General features: G+C 37.7%; 1 protein-coding gene across 7 annotated transcripts in view; it reads left to right on the top strand.

Moving 5' to 3' along the window:
- The window catches only part of CLASP2 (cytoplasmic linker associated protein 2), a 223,769-nt gene that overhangs the window by 93,757 nt on the left and 111,362 nt on the right, over nucleotides 1-18,650 (top strand). For all 7 annotated transcript variants that reach the window (XM_027769656.1, XM_027769655.1, XM_027769654.1 and 4 more), the window contains 3 exons: nucleotides 7,635-7,717; nucleotides 10,954-11,046; nucleotides 17,085-17,230. In XM_027769656.1, the coding sequence (XP_027625457.1) occupies nucleotides 7,635-7,717; nucleotides 10,954-11,046; nucleotides 17,085-17,230 (322 nt within the window). The remainder of the gene's footprint in view (nucleotides 1-7,634; nucleotides 7,718-10,953; nucleotides 11,047-17,084; nucleotides 17,231-18,650) is intronic.

Raw genomic sequence — 18,650 nt, 5'->3', positions numbered from 1 at the left:
GCCCTAAATTTATATGGATCATGATGATTGTCTATTTTATTTGCTGTTCCTAGGCATCTCTAGTCAACAGCTAGATATGATTAGATACTAATTAAAGGAATTTGGTAGACAGGTGTAGAATAGTGGGGTAAAGCCCACTGAGTTCAGTAAACCTCTTCAGGTAACATTACCAAAATTTTTTTAAAAAGTGAATTTTTTTGGAATCCTGCCTGAATCTACTTTTGAAGTTTCGGAATTTAATTTACTTCTAGAGCTAGATATCAAGATTAAAGAGATGTGTGCTATTTTTAGCAAGTTATCCTTCCAGTTAATTAAAGGTAATAAAACCTGGTTTTTATTTTTAATGTGTTAGTTTACTTTTTCTTTGGCCTCAGTTGGTCAACTTATTCTACTCATATTGCTAATTGTGTGGCCTTTAAGCTAGGAATAAGTGGGGGGAATAAAAAGGCAACAGCAAGATCTATATTAACATATCATTGCTATAAATACCATATTATTTGGGTCCCAAAAAGTGTTATCTTTGTGCTTTACTAGTTAGAATAGGAATAAAGTGAATTTTCTTAAGTAGTTCATTTTCTGAATAACATTTATAACTTCTTAATAGTAATTTAGATAAATACACTTCCTTTCTTTTGGCTTAATAGTTTGAAATACAGTTACTAAGTTATCTGATTGTTTAAAATACTTGTGTTTCTATAGTATTTTAGGTAACACTTTTTTTTCTTTTAAATTCTTAAGTGCTCAGATGTATGTCTCATTTAAGAATCAAAACCCCTGAGTTAGGTACTTTATTGTCCTGATTTTAATGACAAGCAAACAACAACTTGGGGCCCAGAGTTACCCATCTAATAAATAATGTGCCCAGAGTTACCCATTTAATAAATCGGCAGGGTACAAAAAAATCACTTTGTTATACTTCCACTACACTAGTCTCTATTAGTAAATAAGGATTTTCCTAGATCCTTACTGCTCCGATATTATCATCCACAGTAAATGATCAGTAGTTTTCAGATCTAAAAGTCAGCTACTTTATAGCTCAACTGGTATGATTCCCAGCGAAATAGATTATTTGGAAACAGACCAGTAATTTTTACATTGTAATAAAAATATTTTTTAGTATGTTCTTAAAGACATTGCCTTTTTCTAAAAAAGTTTTTTCTTATATTTCATGAGTGAGAGAAAAGAGAGACAGCATCCCAGTAGGTTCTGAGGCCCCGGTCCATTCCTACCTTCAGCCGGCTCCAAATCATAAGCGTATGTATATCCCCCTTACTCAGGGAGGCCTCTGGATGCAAACCTGGGACCTTCCCATGTGGGTCAGCCTTGCAGTGCGACTGCCTGGCCCTCTGAAACTGCCTTCTTAAAGTTTATTTTCTGATTATAGAGTCCCTGTTCCTTTACCAACTATTTTGACTGCTATTCTTTTTAAAAAATGAGAGCTGGATTTGATGCTATGCTTTGTTTTTTTAAATTAAAGTTGAATTTGATGATGCTATAATTCTTGTCATTTATAATTAGTACAAGGTTTTGAGGTTAGCGATTTGTCACTCAAGCTTCTACATACTCATGGAGACACATCACTAAGTCATGAGTTCTCAAAATTCTCTTGTTCCCTCTTACTCAGTTCTTGAAATGCACAGAGTATTTATTTTCTTCTGTTCTCAACTACTGTCAGATAATTACTTTGAAGTAGTTTAAACTTTCAATTCTTATTATTAGGTAATTACTCCCATTTCAAATTCAATAGTAATTATTCATCTTTAGGATATTTTTTGTTTTACTTCATTTATGTCTGACCTTACAAGTTATTAAGAATGTCCAAGGGGCTAGTAGGTGGCATGGTGATTAAGGCTCCAAACTCCTACATAGCTGACCATAGTTTGAGTCCTGCATCTGGTGGCTTGCTTCCTCATATTCTCTCCCCACCCTCATCTCTAGTCAAACTAAAAATTAAAAATAATAATAATAATAGTAATAAATTTAAATAAATTTTTTAAAAAATTATTAAAAGAATGTCTACATACCTAACACCGTAATGTCCAAATAATACTAATTATTCCCAGTTTTCTCATCATGCAAACAATTACTCTGTTTTTTTAATGCACTCTTGCCAAAGAGAAGGAGGAGAAAGCAACCCCCAGTGAGGTGTGCTCACACCACAATCCTTTCATTTCCCTGTCTTGTCAGGCTTTGGGGCATGCATGTATACATGCCTGGTGTGGTTTTCAAGCTGCAAGGACTGAGTTACAAACTGTTTCGCCATGTGAAATCTGACTCCCTTAACCACTTGACTACTTTAAAAGAAATGTTTGCTATAGGGCATGCGTGCTTGCTGGGGATACAGAGATGGACAGAAAGTGAGAAATCTCCCGCCACGGGGGATGGTCATGCAGCAGTCCCTTCTCCTCTATTCTCCTCTCAGGATTTTGGGCATGCATGCACTCGCACCCAGGGTGAGTTTTGAGCCTCCAGGTCCAGGATTAGAACCATGGTTAGCCATGGGGGAGTCTAGTGATGTAACTGTTATGCCACCTGCTGTTCCCACCACTTGACTACTTTTTAAACAAAGAACATAAGAATCAGTATTGCAGCTCTCCATGTATATATCTATACATTTTAACCTTCTGGTGGAATACATTCCTATAAATGAGATTACCTAATCAAAGATTGTATGTTTTTAATTTTAATAAAACATTATATTCTCCAGCATTGAATATAACAGCCTTATTAATTACTATTTTGATGTTGCTCCTTTCTTTTTGAAGAGAGAATTTTTGCTATAGGGTGTATATACTTGCCAGAGAGACAGAAAGCAAGAAATCATCCCCCAGAGGGGATGGCCACACCACAATCCCTTCTCCATTCTCCTCTTGGAAATTGACTTTGGGCAAGTGCGCACGCCCAGTGTGAGTTTTAAGCTGCTGGGTCTGGGACTCACACTGCAGTCGCCTGTGTGGGAGTCTAGCAGTGTAACCATTACTCCACCTTCTGGTCCCAGTGGTGCTTCTTTCTTTGACTTTGCATTTTTCCACCCATTCATCTATCTTAGTGTGTTGCTACTTTTAGAACCTCTGGGAAATGTCAGTGGACACAAACAAAAGACTTTGTCTTTATAGAGTTTACATTCTACTGAGTGTCATAATACTTAAATCCATTAACAGGAATTAATGTATCCTCTGTCAAGTCCATTGTTTGTCTTCTCATCAGTTTATTTGTATTTTTAAAAATATTGAGACTTTTGTTCTTCTGTTAAAAGTTACAAATGCTTGGGCCAACAAGATGTGTAGTGGTTATGGATCTGGTCTCCCACACGATCAACACAGTTTGAGTCCCGGAGCTAGCAGCTTGAAACACACCGGGCACATATGCATGCATGCTCAAAATAACAAGAGGAGATTGGAGGAGAAGGAATTGCAGGGTGGCCATGACCCCTGGAGGATGATTTTTTGTTTTCTGTCTGTTTGGCACAAACCTTATAGCAAAAAAAAACTGAAAAAAAAAATTATAAATACTTAGTCTGTTATTTTGACAATGGCATTTCTGCATCAAATTTTTAAATTTTTCATTGTGGTAGGTAAATTATCTGTTCACTTTCTGACTTTCAAAATTGCTGCCTTGAATTAGAAAGACTTTTCTCCAGTCAGTCCCAAGATTATAAAATGACTCATTTTTCCTAAAACATTAATGATTTTACATTTAGTTTATACAGTATATCTACAGTTTATTTTTTGTATAGGATAACATATATCCATTTTTTTTCTTCCTTTTGCATGACCAGTTTATGCAGTTATATAAAACAATCTTTACATATTATTTACTCAGTGTATTTTGGTCTATTTATAGAATTTCTCCCCTTTTTCTTGATCTGTTTGTATCTGCTCTAACTTTATAATGAGTGGTTTTCCATATTTTTTATTATAAAAATTTTTTATTTTACAGCAAAGTCGACATACAGTGACCACTTCACACCTTTATTTTATAACCAGCCATTTCCCAGATTTGTTTGATATACTTTTACACATATTATTATCAAAGTGGGATGACCATGCCACAATCCCTTCTCCATTCTCCTCTTGGGATTTTAGACATGCATGTACACATGCCCGGCGTGTTTCTCAGGTTGTCAGGTCTGGGAGACTTGAACCACAAAGTCAGCCATGTGGGATCTAGGTGCCCTAACCAAAATGGCACCAGCTGACCCACATACTATTTTTTTTTTTTTTTTTGGAGAGGTTTTCGCTATAGGGCGTGTGCGCTCACCAGACAGATAGAGAGAGACCTAGAGACAGAAAGCGAGAAATCACCCCCTGGGGGAATGGTCACACCGCAATCCCTTCTCCTCCATTCTCCTCTCGGGATCTTGGGCACGCATGCACACGCACCCGGCGTGAGTGTTAAGCCTCCGGGTCCAGGACACGAACCGCGGTCGACTACAGGGGAGTCCAGCGACATAGCCATTATGCTAACTGCTGGTCCCGATACTGTTTTTTTAAATCTCAGCTGTTGGAAAGTGAATTGTAGACATGACATTTTACTTCTCAATATTTAATGTGCATCTCCTTGGTATTAAAAATGATTATGTCACTGGTTTCCTCCATGACTGACCACAGTTCAAGTCCTGGACCTGGTGGCTTGAAACTCACACTGGCCACGTGTTTGTGCATGCCCAAGATCCTAGCAAGAGAATGGAGGAGAAAGGATTGTGGTGTGGCCATCCTCCCTGGGGCTTGATTTCTCACTTTGCCTCCACTTCCTCCTAAGTGTATGTGCCCTAAGGCCAAAAAACCTCTACCAAAGAAAAAGTCTTACCCCACTGTAACTATCCCATTACCATATGTGAGAAAATTTAAAAATACTGAGGCCAGGAGATGGTATAATAATTACAACACTGGACTCCCAGGTAATGGAGAGTTCCAGACTGGAGGCTTAAAACTCCTGCAGGGCACGTGTGGTGTGAGTGTCCAAAATCCCAAGAGGAGAATGGAGGAGAAGGGATCACAGAGTGGCCATCCCTCCTGGGGGGTGATTTATCACTTTCTGTCCGTCTCTCTCTGGCGAGCACACACACCCTACAGCAAAAATCTCTGACAAAAAGGACATTTAAAAATATTATCCAACTCAGTCCCCTTACCGATTTTTATCTCCATGGCATTGACTTTTTAAACAGTCTAGGCCAGTTGTGTTTTTAGATTATCCCATGGTTTGGAGTTTTCTATTGTCTTTGTGATATTATTGAGCTTGTTCCTTTAGCCCTTTTATTTTCTGTACATTTATTCCGTTTTTTCTCCCTAAGGATAGGGTCTAACTATGTCTGTCAACCCTGTTGTAATCTTCCTGCTTCAAACTCCCAAGCTCATAGGTATGCACCACCCCCCCTGGCTCTTTATTTTTTTTCTTCTCTAGACAGGGTCTCCCTGTTTTACCCAGATCAACCTCGAGCTCCTAACGTTGAACTCCCAAGTCCTCCAGTCTCAGCCTCCCTGAGTAGCTGGGATTGCAGGTACATACCACCACTCCTAGCCTGTAGATTATACTAGGAATTAAAACTTTCATGTGCTCCCAGCTTGTAGAGCAGTGTCTGAATAGTGCACTGCTTTGCACAGTGTTTGGGCCAGGTAAATTCATTATTAATCTATATGCTTGCCTCCTTTTCAGAACTTAATTCCTGTATTCACATTTCCTCAAGTGTCTTAATATTTTCTGTAGTTTTACTTATTCAAAACTGTAGTTGCATAGTTGGTCATTTATTATTTATTTCTCAGATGATTTTTATCTTCTGGAAAAAAAATAATTTCCTGACTTTGGCTAACTGTCTTCATGTCGTCCATATCTGCTCAGAGTTTGTGGCATTCTGATTTATCTGTCTTTTCATACCTATTATTGGTGTTTAATTTTATTTAATTCATGTTAGATATTACATTATAGTTTTTTTTCCTACTTGTTAACTGGTTGTGTGCTTTTATTATTTTGGGGGGGTGGGTACTTAGATCTGTATAAAATCTTCTCATTCTTATTTTTTCTTCTTATTGTCGCCTAGTGTAGAGGTTAGCTATGTATTTTGTTTAAGAAGATGTATTTGGACTAATTTTTTTGGACCATAAATAAGAGATCTATGGGTCTGGAATGAAAGGTTTGCTTGGCTTCTTAGTTTGAGAACACCTTCTTCTGTTGGCATAGTGAGGTGCAGGTTTGTTCTGCGTAATACAGGGGGCTTTCTACTTCTGGTTTTTGATTACCATCTTGTTTCAGTGCAGTCCTGTCCAGTAAGATTCAAGAAGACTTCACCATCCCCCTTCAAAAAGCCACTTTACTCTGGGCTTGGAGAAAATCTGAGTTGATGTCTTTGGTATACAAATACTAGGTTCTTCCTCTTGCATATAATCTCCTCTGATTTTTCTCTCCACTCAGGGCCCTATAGTTGGCATTGCTGGTCTTGGGTGTTTATATTTATTCAGTTCACTTGTCAGTTGAAGTTTGAAGTGGGTAATTTTCTTTTTTTTTTGCTTCCTGGGTTTGAAGTAATTATTTGAACATTTGCTTTGAGTCTGGATGCTGACCATTTCCCCATGGGAATCAGGAGCTGATTTAGTTAGCATTAGAAGAGCTGCAGACTGGAATCAGCTGCTGGTCCTCAGACAAGGAGTTTCCCAGTGTTGCTAGGGGTTTTACTGTCCCGAACAGGAAGCTACCAGGAAAGAGCAGATCCCTTCTTCCTTCAGTTTCCAGTCATTCTCTGTATACCCTGTATTGCCAGAGCTGAATAGGAAAGTGTTAGAATCAACGGGAAAAAATGGTTTAGTAAACACTAGTCCCAGCATGCCCTTCCGCCCTCCCTCCTTTCCTTCCTTCCCTTCCTTCCTAGTGATAGAGAGCATGTGCACATATGAAAGAGAGAGACCCTCAACAGAGTCACGGCATAGTCCCCTTTCCATAGCACTGTAGCTCTTCTGGATCCTGGGTGCTCGCTGTGCCCCCCCGGCGTGTTTCCAAACAGACCTGGGGGTTTGCACCTGCACTTGACCATATGGCTTCCAGCTCTGCAGGTCACATTCGTGACCACTGTGCCACAGCAGCTGTAGGTCCAACATTGGGAATAGATTTGGAGCCGAAATGCAATAGCTTAATTACTAGCCCTGAAATAACTACTACCCTTTAAGTTTATTCTAGTTTTGTATGGGCAATTAGGGAAGATTTCTTTGCAATATTAAATTTCATTTCACAACCCCCATTTCTCTCACACATGCTCTCCTGACCATGGGAGCATATGTTAGTAATTAATACATCCTCTACATCACTTCTTTGCCATCATTTACTGACATTTGGTGTCTTTTAGGTTGAATCCAGTTTTTAAAATATTCTCATTTGTGTCTGTCTTAGATAATGCATTGCATGCAAGTGAGAGTTGGGTACCTCTATTAGTTTCAATTTTACTATCAGTCTAGTACCTTACATAGAGTTAATCAACCGCTGCTAAGTTCTTTTACTTTTCTGAGACTTTTTCAGTGCTTTCATAGAAAATGGAATATGCTTCAGAATTTTTCCTTTGTTGATATTAAAAGATTTTGTTTTTCATGTTGTCCGTAGTGCTAAAATGCTTAAAAATGAACCTTATAAAGTTAATTTTCTTTAATTAGCAGGTGCTTCTAAGGAAGGAGGTGCTGGAGCAGTTGATGAAGATGATTTTATAAAAGCTTTTACAGATGTCCCTTCTGTTCAGGTAAGGCCAAATCTCCATGAATATTGCTCGTGTGTCTGTTCATATAGTTATCCCCCCCTTTTAAATAATTTTTTCCTTAAATAACTACATAAATGAAGTATTTAACTTGTTATCACCAAGCTATACTTCGTTGGCACAGTTAGATTTTCAAGAGGTTTTTTGGTAAGGTTGAAATAAAGTCTAATCGTTATTGTTGACTCAAATTACATTACAATATCCAATTTAAGGTTCCAATATTCGAATTAATGAGTTTAAAGTCCAGATAATGTTTGAGATTCATTGACAGTAGAAATGTGGAAGTCATTCACATAGAAGTAATTGAAGTACACAGAGTAGACATGCATAAAAAGGAGTATTATTACCATTTCTTAAAAACACTCATATTGTACATAATATTCTTTTACTCAGTGCTTTTTATAATTTTCCAAAATGTAAAATTTGTGATTCTGTTTTGTTCATTTGAACTGATAGATGGTTTCTGTTGTTTGAATAGATAATAGTTCATTGATCTGTTGACATTCAGAGTGTAACGTTTCAGTATCGTATCTGGCTGCAGTGAAGACGTTTATACATACGTCCTTGATTATTTGTAAGCTTTTCCTTAGGTTTTAAACATATAAGTAGATTATTATCTTTACCTTTGTTAAATGTAACTCTGTAAGGGAATTATACTAGTTGTACTAGTTTAAACTTCTATAAGAAAGTGTATTATAGTATTATAGTTCTTTCCTCTTGATATCCTTGCCAATACTCATGTCACTCAGAATGTTTTTTCCAGTGTAATGGGTTTGAATGCTGAATGTACTTTGCATATCTGTTTAAAAATATCTTACATTGCTACCTTCCACTTTCTGTATTACTTTTTTGCTCTTTGAAAGGAAAACTTGTCCTTAAGCTATTTAGGATCTTAAAAGGTTATGAGGACACTTTTAAAACTTATTTGTGTGTATTTTGTGCCTTTATTGAAATATATTTTTTCTTATTTTAAGATATTTACTTTTTAAATAATAGGGAAAACATATTCTCCTACTTTGTATTTGTCATGTCATTCATGTAAGGGAAGGATTATAGGAAAAATTAGTAAAATTTAGTTGGACTTGAACATTTTTTTTGTTCAGTATTTTCTTGTCGGCCTGGTCACATCATAGTGTCAGTGCTGCCAGGGCTACTTGGCAGTATGAAAGAGAAAAGGCTATTTCACAGCTCCTTATTTCTTTCTTATAACTGACCTGTCACCACCTCCCACCCAGCCTCTCCACCTTCCAGATGTTTGGTACTTTCCATTGTGCCCTCTAGAACCTCTGTTTCATAAGCAGCAACTCCCTTCAGTCTTTAATTTTGGGGGAATTCCTTCAACATCCTTGGTTTATTTAAAATCTGATTTTTTCTTGGCACCCACATGCCCTTAGGGTTATTACGCTAGCTCTCCTCATCACGTGATGACCATGATACCTGTACCCTCTCCGCTCCCCCTTCTCCCTTCATCCTCCTTCCCCCCTTCTCCCTCCTCCTCCTTCTTGAGGTTTTTGCTATAGCGTACACACGCTCACTAGAAAGACAGAGAGACACAGAGTCAGAAAGGCAGAAATCACCCCCCTGGGGGGATGGCCATGCCACAATCTCTTCTCCTCCATTCTCTTCTTGGGATTTTGGGCACACATGCACACATACACATGCGTGCCCAACATGAGTTTGAAGCCACTGGGTCCAGGACTTGAACCGTGGTCGACTACGTGAGAGTCCAGCGATGTAACCTTTACCTCATCTGCTGGTCCCCATTACCTATTTCTTAATCAGTGCTTTTATGTGGGTTCAAGCGCTCACTCTTTTTCGGAACTTTCCAATGTTCTGTTAATCATGACTAGGTTCTTCAATTAGAAGAAAGAAAATAATTCTGATGGGACCCCATATCCTCCAGATTTTCTTTTGGTGGTGGTGGATACCTTCACAGTCAGCCTTTCCAAAAGAAATGTCTGTACTTGCTAATTTTCATAACTTTTCCTGTTATTTCATCCTAGTCTTTTCTCACTTGTTCTTCCATTGAAATAGGTCTTACGTAAATCACTGATCATCATTATCACACCAAAATCAATAGGTTTTACTGTTTTTTTAATCTTTTATCAGCGTTTAATACTGTTGACTACATCTATTGTTCCATTGGGATCTTTTTTTAGGTGTTTCTGATATAACGTTCTTCTGTCTTTTCCTTCCTTCTTCTTTGTCCACTTCATCTCTGTCTTCTTTATGGGTGCATCTTGCATCTTTCTCTTATTTGGCTGTTGAATATTTGAATTTATTGGGAGTTCATTCTGGGCCCTTTCTTCTTTTCTTCCTTCCTTCCTTCCTTCCTTCCCGCCCTCCCCCCCCCCACCCCAATTTGCTGGAGGACACATGTAGTCACCAGAGGGAGACTGAAAAAGAGTGATAGAGGGAAGGTGAGAAAGCATTTCCTGTGTGGCCTACTCACATCTCAATCCCTTCTCCTCAGTTTCTCTTTTAAGGATTTCGGTGCACATCTACATACAGAGTGTGTTTTTCAAGTCACCACGTCCCACATGCTGTAGGCTGATTAGTTGTTAGTTTTCCTGTAAGCTCCGTAAAACAAAGACCATGTCTACTTTTTGATCACTGTAGTCTTCCTCATGCCTAGCATAACTGGTCCCTCTTATAAGAATATCTGTTAAATGAATGAAAGGATACTCATGTATAGCTGTTCGGCAAATGATTGGCTCCAGAGGAAATAAAACATATACCTAGCCTTGAGCCACCTGTAGATGTGGAATCTAGCCACCCTAATCACCATGCCACCGGCTGGCCCAAGAATAGATGCTCTCTTTTTAAATGTTAGATTTTTATTATAAAATAATACAAGCTGACTGTAGTAAGCGAAACAGTGCAGAGGATTGGCTATAAAGAAAATACTTTATAATAATATTTGAGAAATTAGGCCTATTCTTGGATGTTTGCATCTTGTTTTAAATTACAGTGATTTTAACAGGACGTTTAAAGTTGTTTATGAGGGGAGATATAGCAAAAGGTGTAATAAGTGCAAAAGAAAGACTAATAAAAAGCATTTCATTTTATTATTTTCTATTCTGCATTTCCATTCTCCATTAAAATTGGTACTAGTCTGATGAATAACCTTATTACATAAAAGATTATTTTAAACATCAGGACATGATTTTGATATCGTTTATGTGAGAAATACTGTCATAATTCTGAATCTTTTCTTTAAGATCTATTCTAGTCGAGAACTTGAAGAAACATTGAATAAAATCAGGGAAATTTTGTCAGATGACAAACATGACTGGGATCAGCGCGCCAATGCAGTAAGTTTTTTATTTTCTTATCCTTTTTTTTTTTTTTTTTTTTAGTTTTCCTTTTCAAAAGCATGGAAATTCAGTAATAGTATGGAAATTCAGTAGTGGTACTATTGAATATCTGGTATTCAGTTATCAAATAAAGTCTGATAGGTAACATTTCTGCCTGAAAAACACATTGAGATAATAGACATTTTCTGACAATTTTTTTTGGGGGGGGGGAAGTGGGGTTCACTATAAAGCTCATGTGCAAGTCAAAGAGACAGAAAGTGAGAAATCACCCCCCTTGGGGGTGGGTGGGGATGGCTACACTGCAATCTCTTCTACATTCTCCTCCTGGGATCGTGGGCACACATGCACACAGTGTGGATTTCAAATCTCCAGGTTCAGGACTTGAACTGCGATTGGCCACATAGGAATCCAGTACCTCAACCACTAAGCCCCTGCTGACCCCTAGAGTCAATTTTTGTTATTTTGACAATAGACAATAGATGGTGTCTATTTCTGCCATTTGGTAGCATCTGGACATGTGTCTTACTTGTTGTCCAATCAGGAAAGTGTAAGCTTCAGGGGGCCTTGGCTTCTCTGCAGAGATGCACAGTTGCTCATCAGCACTGGCCTCAGGGCATATAAGGTTTACCAGCAAAGCAATTCACTTAACCTGTGTGCCCAGTGTTTTTTCTTTTTTTTTTTTTTTTTTTTTTTTTTTGGAGAGGTTTTTTGCTATAGGGCACGTACACTTGCCAGACAGAGAGAGACAGAGAGACAGAAAGCAGAAAATCACCCTATAGGGGGGATGGCCATGCCACAATCTCTTCTCCTCCATTCTCCTCTCGGGATCTTGGGCACGCACGCACACGCGCCCGGCGTGAGTTTAAGCCACCAGGTCCGGGACTCAAACTGCGGTCGACTAGGTGGGAGTCCAGCGACATAGCCATTACGCTAACTGCTGGTCCCTGTGTCCAGTGTTTTCATAGTATTGATAAAAATTTACAGCAGTATATTCATTAGTATTGTTTAATTTTTTCTTTTCTCATGTGATGAGCGTTTCTTACCAATGATTTTTTTTTTTAAGAATGGTCAGATATCCTTGAGCTAAGAATATTTTATTTAGCCTAAACTTCCTGAAGAAAATACTCGATTTAAAAAATATGTCTGCATCAACAGTGGACTGTATATTTTTTTCTAACGATTGTGAATTTATTAAATTTACATGACCAAATTATATGTACCAAAAGAGTACCTCTGAGTCCTTAAGAAGCCAGAGAAGGGATTGCATTTGAAGATGCCCTTCTGTTCTGAGAGCTCCCAATCTGGCTGATCATGAAAATCTCCGTCTCGATACATTGAATCAAATGTGGCCTTTGACAATTCAGGCTTTTATGGCAATGTGAACAAAAAAAGTCCTTTTTCATCTTCCCTTTATTAAGGAGTCTGCATATTTTAAAATGTTGAAATACTGTTATTAATAGAGAATATGTTCTTTCAAATTTGTTAAATATGGCTCATATTCTTCCTCGAGTTCTGAGACAAGTCAAATATAGAAAAATCTTTGCCAAAGGGTATCTGTGGAGAAATTTGACAAGTTAAATGTTGTCAGTGTAATCCATCAACTTTGTACTTGAGGGCTTTTTGTTTTACTTTGAAATCACTCATTTAAGAAAGAATAGATTTTTTTTATTTTTTAATTTGCTATAGTACAGTATACTTGGGGGAGGGAAGAAGGGGAGGGTGAGAAAGTACCCCCAAAGGGATGGCCACAGTGCAGTTCCCTTTCCTCCATTCTCCTCTCAGGATTCTGGGTCTGCCTGCACATGTGCCACCTGTAGTTGTGGAATCTAGCCACCCTAATCCCCATGCCACCAGCTGGCCCAGGAAGATGCTCTTTTTAAATGTTAGATTTTTATTATAAAATAATATAAGCTGACTGTAGTAAGTGAAACAGTGCTGAGGATTGGTTATAAAGAAAATGCTAAGTTTTCTCACCATTAAGGAAACAAACATTTCATTTAGAATATAAGCTTTTCTACGTATATATATATTTGAATATGTATGAGAAAATAAATATTTCTCTCTGTCCCCTTTATGAAAGCAAGCAAGATCATACTAGATAAATTACTTAGCAACTTAGCTTTTGTTTTTTGACTTAACAAATCATGCCTATTTGGTACATCTGACGTAAGTGTCAGATATATGATAGTTGCTCAGGTACTTACTAAATGTCGATCAATACGTACATATATTCCTTAGTTTCAGACATATATATGTAGACATTAGTAAGCTGTTTCGTGTTTGATAGATGAACAGGTTTGGGTTTTTCTGCCATTTAAACATTGTTACAATAAACATCCTTGTATACATCACTAACAGTGATGCTTTTAGTTTTCTAGGCTAGATCTATAAAGTGTAGGCTATTGTGTAAAGTGTAGGTGCAGTTTTTTAGCAGATGCCCGGGACTCAAACTGCGGTCGACTAGGTGGGAGTCCAGCGACATAGCCATTACGCTAACTGCTGGTCCCTGTGTCCAGTGTTTTCATAGTATTGATAAAAATTTACAGCAGTATATTCATTAGTATTGTTTAATTTTTTCTTTTCTCATGTGATGAGCGTTTCTTACCAATGATTTTTTTTTTTAAGAATGGTCAGATATCCTTGAGCTAAGAATATTTTATTTAGCCTAAACTTCCTGAAGAAAATACTCGATTTAAAAAATATGTCTGCATCAACAGTGGACTGTATATTTTTTTCTAACGATTGTGAATTTATTAAATTTACATGACCAAATTATATGTACCAAAAGAGTACCTCTGAGTCCTTAAGAAGCCAGAGAAGGGATTGCATTTGAAGATGCCCTTCTGTTCTGAGAGCTCCCAATCTGGCTGATCATGAAAATCTCCGTCTCGATACATTGAATCAAATGTGGCCTTTGACAATTCAGGCTTTTATGGCAATGTGAACAAAAAAAGTCCTTTTTCATCTTCCCTTTATTAAGGAGTCTGCATATTTTAAAATGTTGAAATACTGTTATTAATAGAGAATATGTTCTTTCAAATTTGTTAAATATGGCTCATATTCTTCCTCGAGTTCTGAGACAAGTCAAATATAGAAAAATCTTTGCCAAAGGGTATCTGTGGAGAAATTTGACAAGTTAAATGTTGTCAGTGTAATCCATCAACTTTGTACTTGAGGGCTTTTTGTTTTACTTTGAAATCACTCATTTAAGAAAGAATAGATTTTTTTTATTTTTTAATTTGCTATAGTACAGTATACTTGGGGGAGGGAAGAAGGGGAGGGTGAGAAAGTACCCCCAAAGGGATGGCCACAGTGCAGTTCCCTTTCCTCCATTCTCCTCTCAGGATTCTGGGTCTGCCTGCACATGTGCCACCTGTAGTTGTGGAATCTAGCCACCCTAATCACCATGCCACCAGCTGGCCCAGGAAGATGCTCTTTTTAAATGTTAGATTTTTATTATAAAATAATATAAGCTGACTGTAGTAAGTGAAACAGTGCTGAGGATTGGTTATAAAGAAAATGCTAAGTTTTCTCACCATTAAGGAAACAAACATTTCATTTAGAATATAAGCTTTTCTACGTATATATATATTTGAATATGTATGAGAAAATAAATATTTCTCTCTGTCCCCTTTATGAAAGCAAGCAAGATCATACTAGATAAATTACTTAGCAACTTAGCTTTTGTTTTTTGACTTAACAAATCATGCCTATTTGGTACATCTGACGTAAGTGTCAGATATATGATAGTTGCTCAGGTACTTACTAAATGTCGATCAATACGTACATATATTCCTTAGTTTCAGACATATATATGTAGACATTATGAAGCTGTTTCGTGTTTGATAGATGAACAGGTTTGGGTTTTTCTGCCATTTAAACATTGTTACAATAAACATCCTTGTATACATCACTAACAGTGATGCTTTTAGTTTTCTAGGCTAGATCTATAAAGTGTAGGCTATTGTGTAAAGTGTAGGTGCAGTTTTTTAGCAGATGCTCCCCAAATATTTTGAACAAAAGTGTTAGTTATTTGTAATCTTGCTTGCAGTTTTCAAGAGCATCTGTTTTCTTTCTGGTGTGTCTCTGTAATTTGGATTTGTTTGTCACTAGTAATTTTTGTATATTTATTTTGCCCAATGTCATGTCGGATGGTCATTTTCTTGTATTATTGTCACTGTGTGTATTGTCTTTGATGTTGTAGGTGCTTCTTTCCCACCATGTTATGATTTGTGTTTTGTTTTAGTTCATCTTACTTAGACACTGCAGATTCTCTCCTGTTTATGATTGTTTTTCTGTCCATGTACACCCCATGATTATGTAACTATTCTTTGCATTTTCTTTTCCTAATATCGATAGTGTGTGTGTGTGTGTGTGTGTGTGTGTGTTTTAAGAGAGATTTTTGCTATGGGATACATGCACTCACTGGAAAGACAGAGAAAGCTAAAGAGACAAAAAGCGAGAAGTCAGCCCCAGGGTGATGGCCACGCTGCAATCCCTTCTCCTCTTTCTCCTCTCGGGATATGGGGCATGCCACACACATGCACCCATTGTGAACTTGAAGCCACCAGGTCTGAGACTCGAACCACAGGTGGCCATGTGGGATTCCAGTGACATAACCATTATGCCCTCTGCTGGCCCTGGGTTGTTTTTCTTTCTTCTTTTCTTACATTTGCATCTTTAATCTATTGGGTCGTCAAGAAAGTCATGATGCATTTTTACGTAGAAATGTAGAAAAATACATCATAACTTCTCCGACGACCCAGTACCTAACTTAATTCTAAAGCTATATCTTAAAATTCAGAAACCCTTTAAATGTGAAACTCCACATGAGAATGGTTTTAAGTAAACTTGTGGTGTGTGAGTATGAGTACAGATGGGCAGCTGGGCATATCTCTTCTGACTGAAGTCGTTTTATTATGTATAAATGATGGCAGTCAAATGTGAAGAGTAATGCTGGTGGCCTGGCAGTGATGTATCAGTAAAACCTGATGCCCTCAGAGGCAGCCCCCACATGGTCAAAGGCCCAGAGGCCTCCCTGGGTGTACCAGGCACAAACTTGCCCATAACCTGGGACTAGCTGAAAGCCGGGGGTGGATCGCAGTGTTGGCCCTGTTGGAGTGCTCTCTGACCGACTCCGTGTCTCTTTTGCTCATGGAAGAAATAAATAAGCAACCTTTAAAATAAATATATATTTGAACAAAGTAATGCCAAAGATACGTACATAGGGAGAAACCCATTTGCTTCACAAACTAATGCTGTTAACTACAGCCATGATAATAAGTTGATGGTTGGTCATTTTGATTTCATACCTTTGCTTATGGGCAAACAAAATTTTCTAATATTGGCCCTTTAAAAAATGGGCTCCCTTAGTAGATAAGTAATAGTTGCATATTGTGAATGTATTTATTGACACTTAATCACATATTTTTAAGTAATTAAAATGGTGAATTTTATGTTGCTATATAATTTTCCACAGTTATAAAGGCTTTCTTCAAACTTTAAAATGTGAGGCCAGCAGTTAGCTTAGTGGCTAGGGTGCTGGACTCCCATGTAACCAATCACAATTTGAGTCCTGGACACAGCTGCTTGAAACTCACACAGATCATGTGTTTTGTGCATGCCAAAATCTCAAAAGGAGAATGGAAGGGAAGGGATTGTGGCATGGCTATCCTTCCTGGGGTGGGGAGAGGGGTGATTTCTCACTTTGTCTCTCTGTCAAGGGCATGCACACTATAGCAAGAATTTCCCTTAAAAAAAAACTTTATAATGTAAAATGTTCTTATCTACTTATACATTACACTTGTCTGTTGTGTATATAACTAAATCTAATTTTTTAATAAAACATTTTGTTTGCATGTTTCTTTATAAGCTATATTTAATGCTATTAAAAGATCTGAATATAGTCAGATAAATATAATGAATATGTTTCACTTTTTAAAAAAATGTTGTTTAAATAGTGTTATTTAGGTAGCATTTGTTCGTTTGCACTGCCTACCTGTTAACATCGATAATGACTAGTCTCTTTATTTCAGCTTAAGAAAATCCGATCGCTGCTCGTTGCTGGAGCGGCACAGTATGACTGCTTTTTCCAGCATTTACGCTTGTTGGATGGAGCACTTAAACTTTCAGCAAAGGACCTTAGGTCCCAGGTGGTTAGAGAAGCTTGCATTACTGTAGCGTAAGTATATTGTGATAAGTATTTTTATGACTAAATTTAGTTCTTATTAATCATTACTGACTAAGTTAAGCAATAACAGGATGACTCAAAAAAAAAGCATATATGTAAGCCAAAAATTATATTTATTATACATAAAGATTCAATTTATATGATTAAAAAAAATCTTTTCTAAAAGCTATTTATGCCAACCTTAAAATGTGTTCATATAGGGGCCAGCAGGTGGTGTGATGGTTATGTTGCTGGACTCCCATGTAGTTGACCGTGGTTCAAGTCCTGGACAGGCAACTTAAACTCACACTGGGCACATGTGTGTGTGCCCAAGATCCTGAGAGGAGAATGGAGGAGAAGAGACTGCAGTGTGGCCATCCCCCTCAGGAGGATGGTTTCTCACTTTCTGTCTCTATCTCTCTCTGATGAGTGCATACACCATTCTCTGTTTCTTCCCATCTCTCCGACGAGTGTATGCACACTATAGCCAAAATCTCTCTCTCAAAAAAAAAGTTAGCAGATATAAGTTAGTAGACCAATATACCAAAATGATTGAATATCTCTAGCAATAATAATAAATAATAATGATAAAGCAAAAATCCATAAAATGTTACCTTGAAAAATACACTTGTAACAGGACTAGTTCTCTTGGAGATAAATTAGACATTAAATGAAACAGTATGTCCAGAGAGTGGACAGTAGACAGGGCAGGGCTGGGCTTCTGCTAGGTCTCCAGTGAGTTGATCAGTACGGTATGATCAGCTCAGCTTTACCTGGAGGGTACTTTGTAGGCCATAGACAAAGGAGGAGAAACCCAAATAAAGCAAGTCAGTCTTATAATCGAAGGAACAGAGACTGGAGTTTCAGAAGACTGGGGTGGCCGAGATTTACTGTGCAGAATACTGGAAAGAAGAGAGAGAGATACACACGGGAAAAACAAACAGAAACCCTATAGAAATCTGTATACAGAATCTCATGAGGTCGGGGCGTGGTGGCGCCCGCCCTATGGCAAAAATCATAGAATCCCATGAGGTCTAGCAGAATATTAATATGTGCATATAAAAGGTTCTAGTCCCTGAGGAGGGGAAAGAACTATTGCTGGGGCGCTTTAAGGTAAACAACAATTCTCAGAGCTCGTGTAAGGCTGGGGAAGGTTTAAGATCTGACTGGCATGAAGGAGAAACCTTGCTGAACACTCTTGACATACCTTGGAGAGCCCTGAAATACCATCAAATAGGAACAGCGCTAAACCAGCCCTAATGTAAGGCTACATAGATCTTACCTCATCTAGTTAGCTTATAAAAATCAAACTGATTCCCAAGTATGATTCCTGAGTATATAACCTGCCCATTAGAATGAAACTCATACTCTCTCTCTTTTTTTTTTTTTTTTTTTTTTGAGGTTTTTGCTATAGGACACATGCGCTTGCCAG

This window comes from Tupaia chinensis, unplaced genomic scaffold, assembly GCF_000334495.1.
Source record: "Tupaia chinensis unplaced genomic scaffold, TupChi_1.0 Scaffold150166_1, whole genome shotgun sequence".
Lineage (NCBI taxonomy): Eukaryota > Metazoa > Chordata > Mammalia > Scandentia > Tupaiidae > Tupaia > Tupaia belangeri.
Note: the sequence above shows the minus strand (reverse complement) of the source record. Positions and strands in the feature narration are given on the sequence as shown.